This window comes from Danio rerio, chromosome 3 (assembly GCF_049306965.1).
Source record: "Danio rerio strain Tuebingen ecotype United States chromosome 3, GRCz12tu, whole genome shotgun sequence".
NCBI classification, from domain to species: Eukaryota; Metazoa; Chordata; class Actinopteri; order Cypriniformes; family Danionidae; genus Danio; species Danio rerio.
In genome coordinates, this window is record NC_133178.1 from 29,342,427 (window position 1) to 29,368,093 (window position 25,667).

The 25,667-nt window shown below is 39.7% G+C and overlaps 1 protein-coding gene across 3 annotated transcripts in view; it reads right to left on the bottom strand.

Annotated features, from left to right (window-relative positions):
* The window catches only part of syt3 (synaptotagmin III), a 111,144-nt gene that overhangs the window by 40,931 nt on the left and 44,546 nt on the right, over positions 1-25,667 (bottom strand). For 2 of the 3 annotated variants that reach the window (XR_012401046.1, XM_005163974.6), the window contains exons 4-6: positions 14,665-15,069; positions 14,415-14,523; positions 11,147-11,329 (exon numbers count right to left, since the gene is read on the bottom strand). Coding sequence is in view for 2 of the 3 variants with exons in the window: in XM_005163974.6 (XP_005164031.1) it covers positions 11,147-11,329; positions 14,415-14,523; positions 14,665-15,069 (697 nt within the window). In the remaining variant the exon portion in view is untranslated. Of the gene's footprint in view, positions 1-10,739; positions 11,330-14,414; positions 14,524-14,664; positions 15,070-25,667 lie in introns of all 3 variants that reach the window. The other variant, XM_073944559.1, reaches the window with a different exon arrangement.

Genomic DNA, 25,667 nt, shown 5'->3' on the forward strand with positions numbered 1-25,667 from the left:
CCTTCATCCCAGCCAGCTCCCTACAGGCCTCCTGCCTTGCTATCCCAGGCCGATCCTCCTTGGGTTGTCCCTCCTGCTCCACCTTGGAGCATGCCTCTGCCACCCTGGACTGATCCTCCGGCGCCACCCTGGTTCCCTGCCGGGGTCCCTGACCCATTGCACCTGTCCTGGACTGTCCCTCCTGATCCTCCCTGGTTTTGCCCTCCCATCCCTCCCTTGTTTGTCTTGTTGGGTCTGACTTGGCTCCCCTCCCTCCCCCCCTTCATGTCTTGCCTGTTCACCTCCCTGTCTTGTGTTTGTTGACGTTGCCTGTTTTGTTGTCTTGTGGTGTTTCTTGTCTGTCTTGTACCTTGTTGGATGTTCCCTTTAGGGACGCCAGGTGGCGTCCCTTTTGGGGGGGGGTAGTGTCAGGGGTCTGCCAATCTGATCTTGTAAAAACTTGTTTTGGTGGCGGATCTCTGACACTACTCGTGTCCGGTCCTGTTTCTGTCTCTGTGTGCGCGCGCGCCGTCGTGGGTGTACGCAGAGTGTGCGCGCTCCTGCTTGACGCGGCCGCGTGCGCGCTCTGCGTCCCTCAGACGCGTGCGCTCTTGTACTCGTGTTTGTGTTTTCGTCTGTCAGCAGCATGGTGTTTCATTCCCAGCGTCTCAGTCTTGTTGGTTTCGGTTTTGGTCGGCGCTGGGATGAAGCATGCATGCTGCATATGTGAGCGCATGGTGAGTTCATTCATCGTGTGCTCGTGTCTTGCGTCTTTTGTCAAAGCACGTGGCTCGGTGTTTACATTGTGGTCACGTGCTTTTGTCGTGTGCTTCAGTGTTGTGTTATGTGAGCGCATGGCTTGTATTGTCTCTCTGTGTCATGCGCTCTCCCGTCTATTGTCTAGTTCCACCCTCCTTGTTAACCCATTATTAGTTTGTCATGTTCACCTGTGTGTCAATTTACTTTTTGCTTTATAATCCCCCTCATGTTTTCAGTCCTTTGCGAGTTCGTCATTATATGTAGTCGATGTTTACCTGTCTTGCTGTGTCCAGTCCTGCCTTGTCGTGCCTGCCCAGTCAAGTTTGTTTGTTTGTTTGTTTGTTTGATTTATTGTTTGTTGTAGAAGTGTTTTCCCCCTCGGGGTTGTTTATTTTGCCTTTTATTTTATTTTTTAATGAATAAATCCTACTTCACTCTGCGCTTGGGTCCTTGCTCCTTTTTCCCTTTACCGGAACGTGACATTGTCATTATGTGGTATTGTGTGTATAATTTTAAGAAAATAAATTAATTGAGTCCATTTTAGAAGAAGGCTGTAACATAAAAATGTGGAAGAAATTAAACATTATGAACACTTTCCGGATGCACTGTAAGCATGCACTGTACTGTTCAAAGTTCAGGGTTAGAAATAATTATATTTAAAGAAATGAATACATTTATTCGGCACGGACTGCAAGGTCACTTGTGAACATAAGAGTTTATTACGTTACAAAGCATTTCAATCTCAAAAATTCTGAACAAAAAAAATAAGAATCATAGATACCAAAAAATATTAAGAAAGGTGAAAAAAAGAAATATTTCTTAAGCACTAAATCAGAGTATTAAAATGATTTCTGTAGGATTATGTGGCATTAAAGACTGCTTTAACAGTTGTTAAAAATTGAATGTATCATGCTTTGCCTATAAAGTAGTAGTGCATCCGTCCTTTCTCCAAAAAGTCATTAGCTTTTTATATTCATTCACTCAATCATTCATTTAATAATTTTCCTACAGCTTAGTCCCATTATTAATTAGGAGTCGCCAACTTGAAATGAACTGCCAACTTATCCAGCATATGTTTTACACAGCGGATGCCCTTCCAGCTGCAACCCAGTACTGAGAAACACCCAATACACTCTCACATTCACATACATAGACTAAGGAAAATTTAGCTTACCCAATTCACCCATAGCACATGTCTTTGGACTGTGGGGGAAACTGGAGCAGGAAACCCTTGCCAACACGAGAAGAACATACAAACTCCATAGAGTAACGCTAACTGACCCAGCAGGGGCTCGAACCAGTGACCTTCTTGCTGTGAGGCGACAGAGTTAATGACAGTCACTGTGTTGCCCCAGTTTTTTTTTAATTTCTATGACAAAATTGCAGCTTTCTGATGTTCTCTGAAAAATAAAAATGAGCACCTGCTGGCATGCTGTGGGCAGACCTACTGAGTCAACAGTGTGCAAGCACAGCAGCTTCCGCTTAGTGACCAACAACATCCTGTGATACTGCTGTAACAACTTTGCTATCGTAACCCTTTGACACATACAGTCACAGCGGTGTGGTCAGTTTTGGCTGGTCCCTAGAGCGTACAATCCCAAAGGTGTGATAAGAACGTTCAGTACATCATTGCTCAGCTGCTAAATTCAAATCTGCCCACAGATTTGAAATGACTGCTGCTGAGCAAGAGAAAGCAGAGCGTAGCGCTTGTCAAAGATCAAATCTTATCAGTATTTCGAATTAAATATTATTCGCTTATAAATAATATTTGGTTGCAGTTATTTTAATAAATAGACATGCCAGCAAAAAGCACTTCGAATTGAAAACCTACACGTGAAAGGGTAAATGAACTATGGCTGAACAAAATTCCCTCTTGTCTAACTTGTTGAAGGCAGCGAGAGCGTCAAAGTTCGCTCTGGCCACCCTGACGACAAAACTGTCTGCCTTTCCTGCTCCGCCATCGAGAGCATCAAAATTTGCTACATTGATCTTGTATTATAGGGGCCATTGCAGCATATCAGCAAATCAGTTACATTCCTGCATAAAAACATGCTTTCTTGTGTAAAAATGTTGCGTGCTTTTTATCAAATTATGAAAAAAGATGGAAGTTCAAATGGAAGATCAACTTATTGCATGTGTTTTATGTATGTCCCTGTAAGAAAATATTGTAAATTATTATAATTATAATTATTATTATTTTAATAATTATTATTATTATTAAATATGTGTTCTCTGCAATTCTTTCAAGTAGTTGACTTCAACATTCCGATTGCTTGCCGTCAAACCATGTCATAGCTCATTACCAAAAAGTTGACTTGATTTCAACTCTCCTCAACACCCACACCAGAGAATCCTCACCGCTTATCACTGCTGGCTCGCATTGGAAATTAATGAATTCCGACCACGTTTACACTCTCGCCACTTTTGGTGTGAACGCATAGTAAAATACATTTATTCTCAACCAAATCCTGTGTAGCACTGTTGAGGGGCGATAGGTGCTAATCATGGACTCACTTTTAACTCACATAAAAGGTTTTCTGCTCTTGATTACCTAACCAAAATACAGTTACAACCTGGAAATAAGATTTCTAGACATATGAATTAAGAATATGAATATCATTATACCACCCATTAACATTTAAATAATATGACTGGCTTCTATGTATTCTTGCAGCCTTGGAGAACTTAAGACTTTACCAGTAATTATTTAACATTCCCCAAACCTTTTGAATCAAGACTATTTAAATAAAGAGAATTTATATATATATATATATATATATATATATATATATATATATATATATATATATATATATATATATATAGAAAGTAAGTGTATTTTTAATTTATTATTAATGCCTAGAGAAAGCAGGTGGTGAACAGAATTTATTAAATGATGGACAGTATGGGCTATACTGGGAATATTTTCAGATGAGTTGTCCATATTAACATCCTTGCACCATTTGAACCATGATTCAGATGCCGTGAGCAGCACAGATATGCAGCGATGAAAAATAGAAAAGCAAGCAGTGATTCACACACTGATATCATTGGACAGCAGTCAAGTATAACAGTCTACTAGCAACCAACAACATAGGAACTGAAATTTCCTGTGATTTAATCGATGTCAGCATGAGCGGCCATTAAAACATTCTTGCTAATAGTAAAGTCTCATCAGATTGCAAAATAAGATACTTGTTGACGTCTCAAGATAGGGGAAAAATCTCAGATGCATTTTGAGCTGTCCAGTCTAATATACATTATATCAGTTTGGCGGAATTAGAAATGAATTTCACAGCAAGTGGCATACAGCAAAACAGCACACTTTAAATCAGTCTGGTCTTTAGAAATGTACGGTGCTATTAGCACTCAGGGCTATAATTGAAAATGACAGCCTCTGTCTTGCCCACATTAGAGTGAGCATTTAAAGCCGCCCCCCTCCCCTGGTCGTGTATTGCATCGCATCGCATAAGGGCTTTTCATTATTCAGTGACAGACTCCTTCACCTCCCCATGTACAAAATCACAGCAAAACAAAACGAAAACTCAAACAAAAGTCATGTATTTACACATGCTGCCTGAAAGCGCTCGCCTGGAAAACACAATGATCAGCACTCAGCTGGAATTTGACAAATAGATGGATAAATTAAAATAATAATAAATAAAAAAAACAACAACATTCAGCTTAAAGTCATAGACAATGGGTTGGAAATAGCTGCTATTCCCTCTGCGCCGCATGTGTTATCGGCCTACTGCTGGGCTGATAGAAAGCTGCGTCCCACCGGATGTGACTCTGACTGACAGTGTCAACCTGCCTGCTATTCCCCAAATGCTTGTAGCTGTGACATATTCACATTGATGTATTGCAAACGCAACAGCATAGCAGGAGGTGTGATGATGTCAATTAAACACACACGGGCATGAGAAACAGTTTTGGCCGCTTGCTCTCACACAAACAGAGTAGCATTTCTGGTTATATTTGCCTCAAAAAGAGAGAATCTGTTCATTTACTTGCCTTAGGCGTGGGCAAAATGACTAAAATCTTTTAGCGCAATAGGAGTTATTTTTATGTCCAACTAATTATATACAGTGCATCAGGAAAGTATTCACCGCACTTTCCAAACTATGAGCAATCAACTGAATTCACCACAGGTGGACTCCAATCACATTGTAAAACATCTCAAGGACTGTGTTCGAAATCATCCCATATACCATTAAGTAGTGCATTATTTGAGAGAGCAGACATTTGCAGTGGTGTCTGAAGCCATAGTGGACATTCTGAAGTGCACTCAATCAATCCCACAATGCACCCTAATAATGAGTGTACAGCTGATGTTCACTCAATGGTTAGAGAATATCCTGTGATTACATTCAAACACTCTGCTATCTTGACCCCAAGATAGCATGCTCAGTGAAAACCGATGAACGTTTGTAAATAAATGATTATTTAATTGTTTGATTAGCATTTGTATACATGACAGAAATCAAAATACTGTTTCATTACTAACAGACAATTCGCTAAATGTTAAGTAACCATCACAGGGTCTGAATAAAACGTTGAAAATTAAATCGGAATGATTTATCAACAAGCAAAGCTAAAAAATAAATGTCTTTTTTTTTTTTTTAAAGAGCCTCTATTATGCATAATAAAGATCATATTTTGGTTTTGGGGGTCTCCAACAACAGGCTGATATGCATACAAGGTCAAAAAACACTTTCACTGTTTTATAATATGCATTTACTGTATTTTTACCTAATTATCCCACTGACTCCCATATGATTTCTTCAGCGATTCATTTGTTCCCAAACCGCTCTTTTGCATGAGGCTAATCTGCAGTGATTGGTCCGATGACCCAGTTTGTTGTGATTGGTTGACTGCGTTTATCGCAAGACGGAGAGAAACGCCCGCCATGGTCATGAAGTAGCACAGAGCACAGATTATAGGTGTGAGTCCAATGCAGAAATGCATCAAAGCAATGCAGTTAAACACCAGCATATAGAGTACTCTACTCCTAAACCTAAGCACAAGTAATAACAACGACACACATTAAGTATTAATCCACACACGGGCAAAGTTGAACTATTTTGAAAACTGACCTCACAGTGCATGTGTAGAAACAACCGATGGTGGCCATAACAAGGACAAACAGCAAGAGATCGTGAGCAAAAAATGAATTTCAATCGGTAAAGTAAGAAGCACGTGTGCGTTTTTAATGTGGTTTTGGGTGCAATATGCGAATAGCCCTATACAGATTTAACCTAAGAGATACATTACGAGCACTGATCTGTTATAGATAAGTGTTTACAAGCTGCATGGAGCGATTTTACAGCTTACAACACATAATTAAATACACATTTTGCTAACTACATATAATGGGACAACAATTTTAATCACACTTACATGTTCTGTAGAAAGGAGCAACACTTACAAGATCTAAGAAACTGGTCCATATAAACTGTGTAACGGTTACTGACAAAGTCCCATACATTAGTAGTCTTTGCTGCTTTTTCCTTTAATAACAAATGGCTAGCGAATCCTTTGTTGCAGGGTAGGTTTTTGTATTAATCATCAGAAAAATGACAGGAACAAACACAGAACACTGTTGGCTATACTGTGGTATTGTTGTGAAAATTTACTTTAACCTTTTATTCCCCACAGCTGCATGTCTGGCCATCTCTCAGTGATAGTAATCTTCGCGTCATGAATAATCTCATGATCCCTCGCAGGCACGTTCACGTTTTACTGGATCTGACACTTCATATTTGACAATGTCCCGTATTGACGTTGACACGTTGAGGCAAAAGATCCGAACAAAAGACGAATCATTCATCTGATTCTAAGTCGACTCAAAAGAATCAATAGTTTTAAACATGGTGCAGATTTAACCCTCAGCTGCATGTTTCCATTCACTTAGAGCTGCGTTACATAATGCATAATGCATGGATGGTAATTTAAAAAAAAACATTATAGGGACTCTTTAAAATGCCTACCAGCTTTGATATCATGTTTTTTATTTTTACAAAAAAAAGTACAAAATTTAAGTAAATTGTAAAATGAGAATAAAAATAAAAGCAACATGACAGAAAAGAAAAAGAACAAAGATACAAATGTGTTTATGTGAATACTTGTCAGCGCAGGCGATGTGACATTTTATTTGTGTGTATCTGACATTTTAAGCTTTAAAAAAAATTCTATGTGACTAGCGGCTTTTGTGTGTGTGTGTGTGTGTGTGTGTGTGTGTGTGTGTTTGTGTGTGAGTGTGTGTGTGTGTGTGTTTGTGTGTGTGTGTGTCTTATTTAATCTGACAGAGCCTAAAACACATGCAAATGGTCACTTTGATGACAATGTAGCACTGCAGCATGTGAATGTACAAGCAAGAGACAATACTCCAAAATCTCAACCAGGGGGAAATAGAAATGCAAGCAATGATGGCTAGTAACTGATAACATAATCTAGATCTAGCTAGCTAGCTCGCTCACTCACTCACTCACTCACTCACTCACTCACTCACTCACTCACTCACTCACTCACTCACTCACTCACTCACATCCTTTCTTCTTCAATTCTTTCTTGTTGTTTTAATCAATATGGAATACATTGACAAATTACCTGCAATGAGTAAAATGTAATACATACATTACAATTTTAAAATTTATTTTTAATCAATGATGTACAGTAATTTACCCAGCATTGTCTATTTGTGCAGTATATCACCCTCGGTATATCTGTGTCAGATTTTGGATTTGGATTTTAACTAAAATTCTTCTCATGGACAAGAAAGGTGTCAAACTGCACAACAAATCCATCACTTGCTGTCTTTAATGATGTGTGTAATGCTGTTAAGAAGGTGGAACTAGTGAATGACTTCCAGAGGCAAAAGCATAAACAAATAATGCATACATTGACAGGAAATATCATCAGGTGCGTTTTACCATCTTTAAAAGATGTGTCCAAAAATGATCTGTACTGTTATTGGTCAGTGTCAACAAATTTGATAAAATGGGACACTGTGAAGCTGCCCAAATGCAGTGTAATATATGGTTCACTATAACGCACTTTACAAGATAAAGCAATCACTTCTTGCATGAATTGTTGCTTACAAATCATCCACAACTCCCTACATTAAATCGATCTCTGTTTTCCATAAAACCTTAAATAGCCTCTTTCGCACACACAGATGTTTACAGAAAACTATCATTAAGCTGCCGTAAAGTGATCATGCATGAACAGGCCTCTGTTAAATTTTTGTTTAACATAACCAGCAAATTGCTTTAATTCTGCTGTTTGTAAACACAGAAGGAAATTTAGCGATACAAGCAAGGTCAAGTTGAGAATGCGCTGATGTGAGATGTCTACTAATGAGAACATTCGGATGCCAATGACTCTCTTCCTCCAGCTGAAGAATTAGAAACTTACATGTTAAAGGGTTAAATAAACTATGGCTGAACAAAATCAGCTTTCCCTCACATCCAAAAGCACACTCATTCCCTGCCAAATCATGTGTAGCACTGTTGTGGGGTGATGGGTGCTAATTATGCACTCACTTTTTCAAAAGCGTTTATAAAAGGTTTTTTGCTCTTGATTACAAAACCAAAATCCAGGCGAAACTAGTTACAACCTGGAAAAAAGATTTCTGTACATATAAATTTTACATTATAAATATGAATATCATTATACCACCTATTTACATGTGAATAATATGACTGACTTCAATGCATTCTTGCAGCCTTGGAGAACTTGAAATTTTAACAAGTAATTATTTAACATTACCCAATCTTTTTAAATAAAGTCTATTTGAACGAAGAGACTTTTAAATATGCAGCAAGTGTATTTTTAATTAGCGTAATTAATAGCATGCTATTATTGCCCAGAGAAAGCAGTTTGAGAATGCACTGATGTCTATGCCGAGCCAATAAGAACATTCGGATTTCAATGACTCTTTTACTTTTTAAAGGAAAAAAAGTATTTGAATCTTTTGTCCAGACACATTTAGCTAATGCTTTTAATTAGACAGCACTCCTACAGTATGTTCTTTCTTAGTGTCAACTGTGGAAAAAGTAAAAAATAAAATACTCATGAAAAAATGTTGTGAGTTCCAAAGAGGGTCTCACAAGCTGCAGGACATACTCCAACGCATCTCCTAACATGCAAAAGTGTGCATTCACATCTCTTCATTAGAGTTGTTCTCAACACTTTTCCATGTATTCACAGAATTGCCATTTTGTAAGGAACTATGCATGTCATACAGACCGATATGTGTAAGCATAGCTTTTTTTAAAGAGCCCCAATTATGGGTTTTTGAAAATGCCCTTCCATGCAGTTTAGAACACAGCACTAAGTGAATGAAAAAATGCAGCTGAGGGTTATCTGAAAGTGCAAAGTGTTTAAAACCATTGTCTCATTAATGAAATGGTCAACTCAGAGTCGAATAAATGAATCGTGTTGGGTTCGGATCTTTTGCCTGAACATGTCAACGTCGGTATGGTACATCACCAATATGTAGTACCGCATCTGGCAAAACATGAACGCACCTTTCTCTTCAGACAATAGCGGAGCGCAGGGATCACGGGACTGATCATGAAATGAAGATGATAATCCCTGACAGATGGACATTCGGCTGTGGGGAATAAAGGGTTAAAGTTAATTTTCACAACAATACCACAATATAGCCAACCGTGTGCTGTGTTTGTTCCTGTCATTTTTCTGATTTTTAATGCAATAACCAATGCTGCCACGTAGGATTTGCTAGCCGCTGACTATTAAAGGAAGAAGCAGACATTGACAGAAACTTTGTCAGTAACTGTAACAGTTCATAAGGACAAGATTCTTCTTCCTCCGGATCATAACATGCAAGTGTAATTAAAATTGTTGTAACTTTCAATCGCTCCGTGTGACTTATAATCATTTATCTACTATAAACCAGTGCTTGTAATGCATTTCTTAGGTTAAATCTTTATGGGCTATTGCTATGGCCACCATCAGTTGTTCTTACACACGCGCTGCGCAGTCAATTTTTTGAATAGTTCAACTTTTCCCACTGTGGATTAATACTGAATGTGTGTCGTTGTTATAACTTGGGGTTATAGGTTTAAGAGTAGAGTATATGCTGGTGTTTAACTGCATTGCTTTAATGCACTCCTGCATTGGGCTCTCACATGCTTTGCCACTTCATAGCCGTTGTGGGCATTTCTCTCTGTCTTACGCTGAACGCAGTCGACCAATCACAACAGACTGGGTCATCAGACCAATCACAGCAGATTACCCTCATGCAAAGGAGAGATAAATTGCTGAACAAATCATATGGGAGTCGTTGGGATAATTAGGTAAAAATAATAGCATATTATAAGACAATTAAAGTGACCCCCAAAACCAAACTAAAGACTCTTAAAGCTGGCTTTAAATGGCAGAGACAACATTTTCTCCTATAGTTCTCCTACAAGACAAAAGCACCTGCATGGTTGTGAAAGTCTGAAATAAAAATGTAACCACCAACAAACAAACAGACCCCCTTCATTTTTACAAATACAAGCACAGCCCTTTAGAGATCATATCTTATAAATAATGTCACAGAATGTATCTTTACTGAAAAAAAAAAGAAAAGCAATTGCATGTGCACAACATCACGTTTTTTAATTCACCGGTAAAGCAGTTCTGGTCATTTTACTGCAATTTACTGGTATTACTGTGTGAATCTAATGGGAACTAATGTCATTCAATACAATGAAAAGACCCCAGATATACTGTAAGCAGAGCAATATTCTGCACACCACCTCTTAAGCATGTCCTACAGAAGAAAAAATAAAGAGAGCATTTTGGGGCGAGTTATCCTTTTCCTTTATAAGCTTCCCATCACCTATGCACACACAATGGTGGCACACTTACCTTAGAACTCACAGCAGAACATAATATACAAATAATGTAATGAACAGGGAAAGAGGTGTCAAATCATTTATTTGAACTACTCCCTGCGTGCAAGAAATGAGATTTCAATCTCCACTCACCCATCTTCATCTGTTTCTCTCCGTCGGCCTCTTCTGTAATTCTGGCCGTAACACAATGCTGTGTTATTATGTGTTGACAGGCTGTGCTGTTTAAAGTGGCCGGTCATATATAATTCATGAGTGAAACAGCCTCTCCTTCCTTCATTTCTCAAACATCAGCACTTTCCACCGTTCTAATGTCCCTCTGTGTGACGGCAAAATAAAGGACCAGGCCTGACGTGCATGGGCTGCCCACGGCGGGCCTGACTATAACTCATTGTGCTGACTACAACTCCCCTGCTGCGTTCTCCAGCTCGCCTTTTCAATTGTGAGCCCTGCCGATGAAATCTATTTATAACCCGACTGATGTATTGAGAGGCACGGATCCTCATTGTGTGACAATGGATCATGGATCTGAGTGGACTCACTTGAAGGCGTATCGCAAGAGGAAGCTGATTTTGCCACAGTTGTTGCCTTGTTTGCCGTCCCCCTGGTCTCCTTGGCGCAGGCGGTAAAGTTCTGGCTTGATCTGCCCAATGCTGGTCAACTGCTCGCTCTTCTCCTCACCATGGAAATCAGGGCTGGAGAGCTGGTGAGTCATGGGCTTTGGCCTGGACAGAGACCAGAAGGTGAACACACTCACACACACACATAAACTGACAAACACAATGGCTGGTAAAAGGAATCTCACAAATAACATCTCATTTTGCTCAAAGAATGTTTTGTATTGCCAATGTGTGATTCGACTGTAACAAAATATAAAAATACAAGACTTTCCCAAATTTCATTGTGGTACCCATGTGGTACCTATGTGAAGTATTTGATGTTTACACACACGTCACACAAGTTACACTCGTTTACACAGCCTCTCTAGACATGATGCTGTTGAATTAAATATCTTCTGCAAGCATATTCACAAAGCTAAATAAATAATAAACATTCAATTCAGTTTTATTTTTAAACAAATCTATACAACACTTCTGTCTGGTTGTTGAATCTGATCGTCTGGTAGTCGTTTGATTTTCTGCAAATAACACTCATCTAGCTTCTAACTACAGCTGATCAAATCATTATTAAACAGGTAAGTGACATTCTAAGCCGAACTCTCTCTTTTGTATGTTGTAGTGCTGTATTTATACCATATAATTGTAGTGTTTTAAGTGCGAGATGGGACTCGCATATCAGAAATCTATGTATTTTGTGTTGGCCACTCTTTGTCTAACCCAGAGTTACTTTTTGGTTGGCCATCTGTTTGTTTCTAATGTCTTTCCTGTTTACGCTACTGTAGGCTAGTTTAGTAAAAAGAAAGAAAGAATAAATGCTCGCATGTGTTTAGCATTTTTCCTTATCGCAAATACAACAATAAACTGGTAGTGTTTGCGCTGTTTTGGCTTTTTTTTGGGTAATCATTGTGATCTCCCAATTGCAACAGAGAAATGAAGAGCTTTATAATCTTAAAATGTCAGCAAAATCCCTTGTTTTGTCATCATTTTTGACAGAATCATTCAAACACTTGCTCTAAAATGACGTTAGTGAAGTAGCAGCGGTTTCTGCTGTTTTGACGTCAGCTGCAGATGTAATAATGGCGAAAGAAAGTAGTCCTTATACAAAAGGGTTTTTAGACTCTCATGCTTGATTTTCTTTTTTTTACACTATTGGCAGAGCATTAAGTTAAGTATTGCTTTTTATCTGGATTCATTAAATATATGAAAAGTGAAGACATTTGTTAAAAATAACTTCTATTACATGCAAATGCTATTCTCTTATGCAAAGAGACTTGAAAAATAGTATGATTGTTTCAACAAATATCTTAAGCAGCACAACTGTTTACAACATTGACATTAATAAAAAAAATTGTTTCTTGAATATCAAGTCATCTGAAACTGAATACACTAACTGAAAAACTGACAGCTAAAATGAGCCTTAAAAACGAGCCAACAAAAAATCTTGGTGTGATTCTAAAGTCAGATCTGAATTTTAGCAATCATGAAAAAGCAGTAAGCAAATCAGCATACGATCATCTCAAAAACATTGCCAGAATTAGATGCTTTGTTTCCAGTAAGGGCTTAAAGAAACTTGTTCATGCTTTTATCACCAGCAGGATGGATTACTGTAATGGACTCCTCACTGTCCTTCCCAAAAAGACAGTCAGACAGTTGCAGCTCATCCAGAACGCTGCTGCCAGAATTCTGACCAGAACCAGAAAATCAGAGCACATCACACCTGTCCTCGGGTCTTTACACTGGCTCCTGGTTACATTCAGAATAGTTTTTAAAGTATTATTACTTGTCTATAAATCACTGAATGGTCTAGGACCTCAATACATTACAGATATGCTCACTGAATACAAACCTAACAGATCACTCAAATCATTAGATCAGATCAAGTAAACTGGAAATTCAGTCAAAGCAGGGTGACTCGGCCTTCAGCTACTACACCCATTGCTGAAATCAGCTTCCAGAAATGATCAGATGTGCTCCAACATTAGGCAAATTTTAATCAAGACTGTACACACATCTATTTAACACTGCTTTACTGAATAGCACTGTGCTACATCCCACAGATTGCACTACTATGTCTTTTTTTTCTTTTTCATTCTTTTATAACCTCTTTTATTCTGTTTTTAAAACATTTTAATGTTTTTATTATGTTTATATATATAAAGGTTTTATTTTTAATCATCTTTATTTACTTGTTTCTTTTATTTTTGTTTATAAAAAGCACTTTGAATTACCATTGTGTATGAAATATGCTATATAATAAACTTACCTTGCCTTTTCAACACTGGAATACATTAAACTTTAAAAAAAATTTATAATACACTTAAATCCTAAAATATACAATATAACATAAGGTGCGTCCCAAATCACATACTTATGCACTATTTTACGCCATGTGTAAATAGTGCATTCACACTGAAAACTCTAAAAATAATAAGTGCACTTTAATTACCCGTATAATGTACTTATTCAACCGTTAAAATAAAGTGTGGAATAACACTTCACACGATCGCAGCTTTGCTCACATAGCGGAAGGGGCAGAGCTTTTGGGCACTTATGTTGGATTTTATTATTTATTTTGGATTGTGAAAGCAAAATTCTCTAACGAGGGTGATTATACCACCTCATGATGGTGAATGCGGTTATACTGCATAATATGGCAGGTATTCTTTGGTACTTTGGTCATTTATTTCACTAATTTGGCAATCATCAAAATCATCAGGGAAATGGTTTGAATTTAAGCTTAGTAAAAAAAAAACTTTAGTGTTTCATTTAGAATGACACTACATACATATACTACGCTGTTGAGTGTGTGAGTGCATAAGTACACGCAGCTAAAGGTCTCAGACAGCAACTCTGCATAGTTTTACTCCAGTCCTAATTAGCCACACCTAACCCAACTAATCAAGGTGTTCAAGACTACACTGGAACTCCTTAATTAGTTGGATCAGCAAAATTTAGAATAGGGTTGGAACAAAACTGTGCAGAACTGCGGCCCTCCAGGAATTGACTTTGAGACCTACAGTATGCGATACGATATGCTATAGAACCTTTTACATCCTATATTTATAACACAATTTAACTTCATCCTGCACATACAGCTAGTCCCAAGCCACAAACTCACTCCATCATCCAGCAACACACACACACATACACACACAAGCACAGACAGGAACAAGAAGAGAAGGTCACTGACCTGGTGGTGACCTGCTGCTGGGAGTGGGCATTGGGCAGGTCTTTCGCAGCTGAGCCTCCTTCTGTTGCCGGGGGCAACTCGGGCGATGTCTGGCTTAACTTAAGAGTTGCTGAAAGCAAGAGCCATAGAAAAGATGAAAGGAGTGTAGTTAAGAGAATGGAGCATAATTAACAATGATCACTGTCTCTTAGGTCTCGCAAAAAGTAAAAGTATTGCTTCTGAGTTTGATGCAAAGCAGAGATCTGCTTACCAGCATTGTTGGGATAAGAGTCCATGTCCAGGTAGGAGTGCTCCTGCATCTCCTGCGGACCCCCAACCACACCCCCTACCACCAGCCCCCCTCCACCCTCGACCCCCATCACGTCGGAGAAATGGGGGTGATGCTGACCCTGCTGGGACAGCGTGGGATACAACGAGGAAGAAGAGTGAGTATCTTTCCTCTGTAAAAGGGGAGGAAGGAGCGAGGCACCCCCTCCGCCTCCGACCCCACCCAAACCCGCACCACCGGGCAGGAGACCCGACGTCAAGCTCAGACCCCCGCCTTCCTTATCTCTCCAAGGCAACCAGCATAGCTTCCAGGAGACGAAGAGAGAGACAGAGAGCAGCACGATGCCACAGAAAGTTACGATGACGGAGAGCAGACTCACAGAGATCTCTAAAACACAAAAGAAAAAGACAGAGGAGAGTTTGATTTATTGCAAGCATGATTTAAGAGTCATAATTTGACAGATTATACCCAGCAGGCACACAACAATATAAGACATTAATAATAGATTAGATTTAGGTCACAACATCAGCTGATCAATGACAACGTTATTTTGGTGTTCAATAATGACGTCAAATGATGTTGTTATTTTAGGTTGTGTTGGAAAGTGACTAAAATCCAAAGTCTGATAGATGTCATAGTGGTAATGTCCACGCAACATCAAGGTGCAACATGATGAGACGTTGATATTTGGTTGATTTTAGGTACATTTTTAGGTTGGACATTGGACATTGACGTCGGCCTGATGTTGGGTTCTGACAACAAGAAAATCCTACGTCCCCTTGACGTTGGGGTACGTTGGTTTACAACGTCAATATGCAGTCATGTTGACATCCTGTGCCTGCAGGATAATTTATTCATCGAGAGCTCAAATACACGTACAGTACTATAAACGTATGTTGATAAGTTTAGTTTATGTGACAATTGTTGATCTGCCCCCCTGTTTGTTGTTAATGGTTTAGTCTGCCACTATTGTACTGTCGCAGGTTATTATAGGGGTGCCTTTGGTAAGAACTAAAAATGTAAGTAAGAAAAGGGAGCAACACAGTTTTATGTTTATTGCGTAAGACTATGCAGTAAACATCTGAAACTTAAATGAAACCTGAATCAATAAAATGCCTGAATGAGACTGAACATTACTGATACTACACATAAGATGAAAGATTGTATGACATATCATGATTCTGGCTCAATTTTCAAATGAATGTTTTCAGTAACAGTACATAACAATTTCTCACATTTTTTGTAGAGGAAACAGCCCCAACTACAAACATAATTGCTGACCCAAAGTGCTTCAAAATAACACCTGATTCACGTTAGCAGTACTTCCTATTTACTTTGAATGGGTGACGTCAAGCATTGCTGAACTGAATTGTGGATCCATCAGCGTCACTCTGATGTTCTCAACTTTTCAAACACCAACGGAAGCGTCAGCCAATCAGATTGCTTTATGCAAATAGCCCAGCTCAGACAGTAGCCGATTGCAGATTAATTTCATTGGCTGGTGCTGATATGACAATCGCGTCAGCCCCAACTTCAGACTTTCATCAAGTGTTGATGCTAAAGCGCCATGTGAATCGGGTATAAAGCTCAAAGTATACATCACTTTTAATGTGTACGTGAAAGTCAGCATAACTACATAGTTAGTTGCATCTGACCAAAAGACCATAAATTCCAAAGTATACTTCACTTATTACATGTTTATGAAGGTCCGTGAATAGTGTGCATAACGTGAAATTCATCATTAGTACTGTACAAGCACTGCTGGATTTTTGTAAATGCACATTTACAGTATTGTACTGTACACTGTGCAGTTTACAGGCCTTTTACTTTATTGTGCTGTACTGTACACTATTGCACTGTACATTATGTGCAGGCCTCACATGCTCATTCTATTTTTTGGAGCCCTGTGGAAGTGTGAGTAAAATTATTTTTGAAAGGCTGTGCAATCAAATGTGAGTGTATGCTTTAAAAGCAGTATACTGTACTTTAGGCTTAAGACACACCGTGTTATAATTGCATTATTTAAAAATAAAAGAAAGCGGTCATATTTACAGCTGTGACAATTAGCACTTGTCATCATAACTGACCGCCTGGTTTTTAAAAGTGCTGTATGTGTAATTTACAGCATTGATGTTACACGCTGGTCTGATATTGCAGAAAGATCAACATTACATTTTCATGATGCTGATAAAATAATGACACTGTCATCGGTTGCTTTATATATGTCAGTCACATGGCCACAATGGCCATCGAAAGCTGCAATGGAGTTCACTGTTTACCTTCTATTCTCATTTAGTCTGAACAGCATCAAGGGATGTGCTGATGATGTGTGAATGTCTATGAGAGTAAAGCACATGAAGGTGTGCAACTACAAATGCTGACAAACAGGTAAGACATTCCATTACTGTATTTAGGCCAAATGAAATGATTGGACAAACATTTTATGGCTGCGCCTTCCACAGAACCATAGAAGATGAATTATTGATTGCTATTAGGTTGTGAAAACACTTTCAACCAGTATAACAAAAAATGTTTCTGGAAAAAATGGCCTACGCTAGCTTTGATAAAATGAAACCTTTACAAACATTAGTAACATGTATTTTAGTTTCCTTCACTCAACAAAAAAATCACTTACGTTTAATAGTAAGTATAAAACCTACAGAAATGTAAGTGACATTGACTATAAACAATGTATATCAACCATCAAGCCTAAAATAATTTGTTTAAAGCTGAGTGTGGGAAATGAGCTTTACAAATACTCTCATTCAACACATTACGGGTGCTTGACTTGCATGATGTTAATGGCATTATATAACTTGCACATTTCAGATGAAAATAAAAGAGGTTACAGTGTGGGACATATTCCGGAAAAAAATGATATCCAACATTGCTGTCTTTGGACAATGAGCGAGCGTTAATTTAGATTTCATCTAAAATATCTTAATTTTATGAGGACAAATGAAGGTCTCAGGGGATTGAAAGGACAAGAGGGTAATTAATTAATAACATAATTTACATTTTTGGGTGAACTAACGTTTTAAGTGTACGAAGTCTTAAGTATGCACAGCATAGTAGGTGTTCTAGGTTCATTTCGAGTTGTGGTCCAGTGATCGATTCAGTTAGTGAGTGAGTCATTAGACTAATTCAAACTGACAGCTCACTTCTTTTTGACCAGTTCATTATGAGCAGCAGGTTCTGTGACTATGACCTACCTCTTGTCAAATCCTACTGGGGCCACAAAGCAATGACAGAATGTTTTTAGGTAGACTATTGTGTGTTTCAGTAGAAAAAAGTGCAGTAATTGTCCATATACTAAGGCTGTATAATATTGGAAAAATTACACATTGATATCTTTTTATTCTGCGATATTTATGATATAAACAACATTTCACTAGATAAGTTGAAAAACAGTTTGAAAAGAAATTATAATTTTAGATTGAAATGATTCTGTAGGGGAGTGCATGAAATGGAGCAAACAATCTACAAGCATAAATACATTCAATAAAGAAAAATATGCAAATTAAATTAACAGTATTTTATTGTTTTCCAAAGAGTCCAAATGTATTCAGGCATACAGTCTTTGAATAATCAAATGTAAAATAATACTGCATAGTCTTTCAATGAATTAAAAAATTCACTAAATCCTGTTAATTAAACATTAAATACACAATATTCACCTTTAATACCTCTCTTGCACAATATCCTGCACAACAATGTTCAGTCTCAGTCTCATGTAAAAGAAGTACTTGTATAGGCTGTCTTTTGTGTATAGTTAAGTATTTTATGGTATATGTTAGTTATGCTTAGTTTTTTATATAGCTCTTATGTCCAGTGTTGTGTTTGTATTTATGATTAATTTATGTAGCACCATGGTCCTGCAAGACATGACATTTTGTTTCTGTTTGTCCACACGTGTAGAATCATAAAATAAATCGTTATTATTTTTTAAAGTTACAAACGATTGACAGATTGAGGAGCGGGTCTGACGTTTAAACCTAAAGGCTGATTTAAATCGTGCTCTAAATAAAAGCAACGGCATGCAATAGAAGGAATATTTTCCATATTAAAAGGAGTTTTTCTTCTAGCCAACACCTCAAATCGATATATTAGAAATGACTTCTATTTCTTGCAGCTGAACAACAGAAAAATTATAATGATCACCTCAGGTAAACCTCATGTGCTTTATTCATTGATAAATGCTAATAATGTTTGAATGCCATTTTGCATTACATTTATTGACCTCAGATCTTTAAAATGAAATAAACCCTTTTGAAATTGAACTTTAGAACTGAAATAATGCAAACCGACACATATCAGTGATTCAGTATGTACATTTAGTAATGTTAAATAGGTTTAATATGTTTTAATATGTATTAATATAATTATAAACCTTACTATTTCGTGAGTGAGTGCATATTCTGTGCTTCTGAATGGTTATATTTAAATTTCTGTCGTGTTTTGTCTGGTGCAAACAGCCAAATTGCTTATCACTGCAATTCTTGTGACGTAGCATGTTGTATGTTTACACACGTAATATTTCGATTATTTGCTAATTAATAGCCTCATGTCGAACTCTGAATCTGTGTCTTATTTGGTCGTCTGCTACTGTCCACCAGAGGTCGAATTTCAGTCACGGACGCATACTTTGTGAGCCATTCTGAATGAATGAAATATGCGTTTTTCAAACAAGGAACCCCAAGAGCTGAAACATAATTGGCTAAAGTGGCATTGGGCGGGTAAAAGAACCAAAACAAAGGCAGCATTCCGCACGTAACTCACATTTTTAAAGCAGAATATCTGACCTTAGCATTGTTTTTCAGATAAACAGGAATGCTCACTTGGCATGTTTCTTAAATATCTGCAAATATATTAGGGTATTTTTATGCTTTAGAGGAGTCAAAAACTTTCTGTTGTGATGAGTCAGAAGGCATTGAATCCATTTGCAAGCTTTATTAAGAGCACACATACAAACAAACACAAGGGGCAATCCAGGAGACAGAACGTGGGACAGGCAAAAGTTCAAAGGCAGGCAGATATCTTACTGGTCAGAATAACAGGCTGGAGATCAGGGGCAGGCAGATGTTTTTTGTAATCGTAGAACAAGCACAGGGTCAGAAACACAGATCAGTCCGAAGCAGGGAGTATGGAACGCTCAGAAATGACAGCCAGGCAAATCAAGACTTCGCAAAGAACCGGAGCGTGAGTGTGGTATATATACACGAGAGCTGATGAGTTGCACCTGGACCGTAATCAGTGCCAGGCAGCAGGGCTTATGGGATTTTGAGTCCGTGAGTCGAATCAGAATTCTGGCGATGGTTCCCTCTGGTGGTGCACAAGAGGGTTGGCATCGCCCTCATTTACAACAGAACCCCCCTCCTGCGAGCGGCTCCTGAAGCGAGAAGGCACCTGACGCCGGGGTCTACCGCGCTGTCGGGGGGCTGGTTTCTCTGGGAACCTTTGATGAAACTCTTCCGTGAGAGTTGGGTCTAGAATATCTCTAGCATTCACCCAGGACCGTTCCTCTGGACCGTACCCTTCCCAGTCCACCAGATATTGGAGGGCGCCACCCCGACGTCGAGAGTCCAGCACTTCTCGAACGAGGTAAGCTTCCTCGCCCTCGATCATGACAGGTGGAGGGGTCCTGGTTTCCGATTCCTCCTCAACCGCCTCCTCTCGTGGACCACCAGCGGGTTTGAGTAATGACATGTGGAAAGTAGGAGAAATACGATAATGATTAGGCAAGGCTAAGCGAAAAGACACTGGAGTAATCTGGCGTACAATTTTGAATGGCCCTACATACCTGGGACTGAGTTTGCGGCAGGGCAATCTCAGACGAAGGTCTCGTGTCGACAACCACACCCACTGCCCCGGTTGATACGTGGGTCCCTGGCGTCGGTGACGGTTCGCCTGAATCTCTCTCCTCCTGACTGCCCTCATGAGATGTCTGTGAGCCTGGTTCCAGACATCCTCACTCCGCTGCAGCCAATCCGTGACAGCAGGTAACTCAGTGGGTTCTCCGGACCATGGAAACAGGGGTGGTTGGTAGCCAAGAATACATTTGAATGGCGTAATACCCGTGGCTGGCTTTATTAATGAATTTTGTGCATATTCTGCCCACATCAGATAGCGACTCCAGTCGTGCTGTTGCTGATGACAGTAGGAACGTAGAAATCGAATGACTTCTTGATTCATACGTTCAGTTTGGCCGTTGGATTGAGGATGGTACCCTGAGGTGAGACTAACATTAATATTTAGATTTTTACAGAGAGCGGACCATACCCGGGAAGTGAATTGGGATCCCCTGTCTGAGACGATATCATCAGGTAAGCCAAACATTCGAAATACATGATTGCACAGGGCTTCTGCGGTTTCAAAGGCAGAGGGCAATTTGGGCAACGGTATTAGGCGACAAGCCTTGGAGAAACGATCAACCACCGTGAGAATGACTGTGTTGTTCTGGGAAACAGGGAGATCCGTAATGAAGTCCACCGCTATATGGGACCAGGGCCGTTGCGGAACCGGTAGCGGTTGTAACAGGCCAGCAGGGGTTTGGTGAGATGCCTTCGTGCTTTGGCAAATTTTACATTTCTGAACATAATTAATTACATCCTTCGTGAGGGACGGCCACCAGAAACGGGCTTTGACTAACTCCAAAGTTGCAGTGATGCCTGGATGCCCCGAACTGGGAGTGTCATGAATATGGGTCAGTAATCTGGTACGTATGTTATTGGGTACAAAAATCAGGTGATTCGGACAGTCTACTGGAGGGTTGTTTTCTCGGTTGGCCTCTTGGATCTCGGTAAGTATGTCCCACTGTACTGGAGCCACTAGTAAGTTCGTAGGAATAATGGTTTCATCACTAATTGGGGTTTTATCCTCTGATAGCCTGGATAGTGCATCTGCCTTACCATTTTTACTCCCTGGTCTATAGGTGACAATGAAGTCGAATCTGGTGAAGAACAAAGCCCAACGAGCTTGTCTGGGATTTAGACGTTTGGCTGAGCGGAGATATTCCAGATTCTTATGGTCAGTTAATATGGTGAATTGCTGACTAGCCCCCTCCAGCCAGTGTCTCCATTCTTCCAGGGCTAATTTCATTGCCAGTAATTCGCGATTTCCCACATCATAGTTTCGTTCTGCGCTGGTCAATTTACGGGAGAAGAAGGCACATGGATACATTTTGGATGGTTGACCCTGACGTTGAGATAACACAGCACCGACTCCTGTGTTGGATGCATCCACTTCCACAATGAAAGGTAGGTCTGGGTTGGGATGACGGAGAATAGGAGCTGTGGTGAATTGAGTCTTCAGATCGCTAAATGCTTGGCGTGCTTCAGAGGACCAGGATAGTTTGTGGGAATTTCGTTTGGTCATGGCTGTAAATGGTGCGGCTATTGAACTAAAGCCTCTGATAAACCGTCTATAGAAGTTGGCAAAACCTAGAAATCGCTGCAACTCCTTGAGATTCTGGGGTAACGGCCATCGTTGAACTGCCTGTACCTTCGTATCATCCATGGTAATCCCTTCTGCACTGATGACGTATCCCAAAAAGGCGATCTGTGTCTGGTGAAATTCACACTTCTCTAATTTGGCGTACAGACGATGTTGAATCATGCGTTGCAACACCATACGTACATGTTCAACATGTTCCTTCATCGTGTTTGAATATATGAGGATGTCGTCGATGTAAATGATGACCCAGCGATCCAGCATATCCCGAAAGACATCGTTCATAAAGGATTGGAACACGGATGGACAGTTTGACAGGCCGAAGGGCATTACCGTGTACTCATAGTGCCCCCTAGTGGTGGAAAACGCGGTCTTCCACTCGTCACCAGCACGGATTCTGACAAGGTTATATGCACTGCGAAGATCAAGCTTGGTATAATATCTAGCCTTTCTTAATTGTTCCAGGGCAGGAGGTACGAGGGGTAATGGATAGCGGAATTTTACGGTGATTTCATTGAGCCCTCGGTAATCAATACAGGGACGTAAACTGCCATCTTTCTTCTTTACAAAGAAGAATCCAGCTGAAGCAGGAGATGTAGAAGGTCGGATGAAACCCTTGGCCAATTCCTCGTCGATATATTCAGACATTGCCTTGTGCTCAGGTTGTGACAGGGGGAATATTCGACCCGTTGGAGGACTTGAACCTGGAATTAACTCAATAGCACAATCACTTGGTCGATGTGGGGGAAGTTGAGTAGCTTTTTGTTTGCTAAAAGCTTCATGTAAGTCATGGTACTCAATGGGGATTAGTTCATCAACGAGTTCAGGTAACACATTGGTGGTTCGTAATGGAATTTTGTGAATGGGCTGGATGCACTGTTTCATGCATGACTCACTCCACTGCAATATCTGTCCGTCCCTCCAGGAGATATGAGGATCATGTCGCCTTAACCAGGGCAGTCCCAACACCAGTGGATGATTAACTGAATCAATAATGTAGAATTGCATTTCTTCAATGTGTAGAACACCAACTTGTAACTGTAGCTTATTCGTAATCATACGGATGCGTCCTTCACCCACAGGACGACCGTCTAGTGCTTCCACTGCAAGACAGGAATCATATGAGCTGAGAGATAGTTCGTGACATAAAGCAAATTTCTTAGATATAAAGTTCCCGGCAGATCCAGAGTCGACAAGAGCCGTAGTATTAATCATTCTTTTATCAAATTTAATAATCACAGGAATCAGTACACTGAAAAGTGCAGGAACATGGGAAGGACTCACCGATTGAACTGGTGTCTGAGGTCGTACGCTGCAGGTGGATTTCCTGTGCCCTGATTGACCGCAGTACAGGCATAGATGATTTTGCAATCGATGCATTCTTTCTTCATGGGTGAGACGGGTGAAACCCTGTTGCATGGGTTCATCAGGGGGCGTGTCACTTGAAACATGGAGCTGTGTGCGAGGATTTCTACGGCTGCGAATCAGATGATCAAGACGGATGGTAAGTTCAATGAGTTCGTTCAATTTCTTTCCTTCGTCACGGCAAGCCAATTCAGATTGTAGATTGGTATTCAGACCCCGTCTGAATAGTGTCTTCAGTGTATCCTCAACCCAGTTAGTTTGAGCGGCGAGAGTGCGAAATGACAGGGCGTATTCTGCAGCTGTGTTACGCCCCTGTGTAAGAGAAAGTAACTGCTCACCGGGGCTTCTCCCATCTGCTGGGTGCTCGAACACTTCCCGAAATTGCTTGAGAAAAGTTTCAAATGTGGGATAGTTACATTCCTCCTCCTTCCATATCGCTGTAGCCCATTCCAGCGCTTTCCCCGTTAACAGGTTGCATACAAAAGCCACCCGACTAGAATCAGTGGGATATAATGCAGGTTGTTGGTTAACAAATAGTTTGCATTGCAATAAGAAGCCTTTGCAGCGAGAAGGTGACCCATCAAACTTTTCAGGAAAAGCTAATCGGGGACTTACGGTAGCCGGAGCATTGGAGACATGCGTTGGTTGAGAAGCTGTCATGGTAGCAGGCGGGGTAACTGCAGGATTCGGATGACGGAGTTGTTGCATAGCTCTCACCAGTTCCTCCGTGAGAGAAGTTAGATGGGTGAGTTGTTGATGATGGGTGGCTAACTGAGTGGCTTGAGCGGAAAGTTCAGTCGAGACTTGTGCTAAAGCTGCTGGATTCTGTAGTGGCGAAGTCTTCTGTTGTGATGAGTCAGAAGGCATTGAATCCATTTGCAAGCTTTATTAAGAGCACACATACAAACAAACACAAGGGGCAATCCAGGAGACAGAACGTGGGACAGGCAAAAGTTCAAAGGCAGGCAGATATCTTACTGGTCAGAATAACAGGCTGGAGATCAGGGGCAGGCAGATGTCTTTCGTAATCGTAGAACAAGCACAGGGTCAGAAACACAGATCAGTCCGAAGCAGGGAGTATGGAACGCTCAGAAATGACAGCCAGGCAAATCAAGACTTCGCAAAGAACCGGAGCGTGAGTGTGGTATATATACACGAGAGCTGATGAGTTGCACCTGGACCGTAATCAGTGCCAGGCAGCAGGGCTTATGGGATTTTGAGTCCGTGAGTCGAATCAGAATTCTGGCGATGGTTCCCTCTGGTGGTGCACAAGAGGGTTGGCATCGCCCTCATTTACAACACTTACATACAGCACCTTTAATTAAAATGAAGTCGAAATCACAGTACAATAACTAATGTTAACAAGCAGGAATTTTAATTTTATTAATGCATTAGTAAATGTTGTACTACAATTAATAAATGCTGTACAAGTATTGTTCATAATTAGTTCATGTTAGTAAATATATTAACTAATGAAACCTTGTTACAAAATATTAATAAAACAATTGGAATTGTCCATATTTTATAAAATAATAATAATCATTGGTTGATTTTTTTTTAAAGTGCGCATACCCCAGATGTGTACAAATTGATGCCATAATAAGCTACTCCAAATTTGACATCTTGCAAGAGTCGATATGTCATCACACGTTTTTCTATATCACATGATTTCTAATTTGCCACAACTTTAACTAATCTCTAATAAAAAAATTATAAAAAAATTATATAATCTTTCACAGGTAAGAATAAATTGGTTTATGTTTTATTATAATATATATTAGCTCAATATACATGATCCTGAACTATGGCACATTTTAATGTTGTGTAAGCTAATACCTTTTTGTTTCACTATGTTCCAATTTGCTGAAGTCTATTGCACATATAAATATTCAAAACTATGGTTGTACACAAAGTCAACTTGCTCTCAAGCCTTCATGAACTGGCACTGACCATTGGTAGCAGATGGCTTATGTACATCCGCCCATACAAACAGCCACTAATGAGGCATCTACTGTATACGTCTGTGGCTTTAGCCTTTTTTATTGCTGACTTTTCATGCCTATTTATTATCTGTGCATAATTGTGTCGCCTTTCTTTCTCATCGCATTCAATCCACTATGATTACTCAAATGTCAACATTATTTGTATTTGCATATAGCTGTAGATTCAGG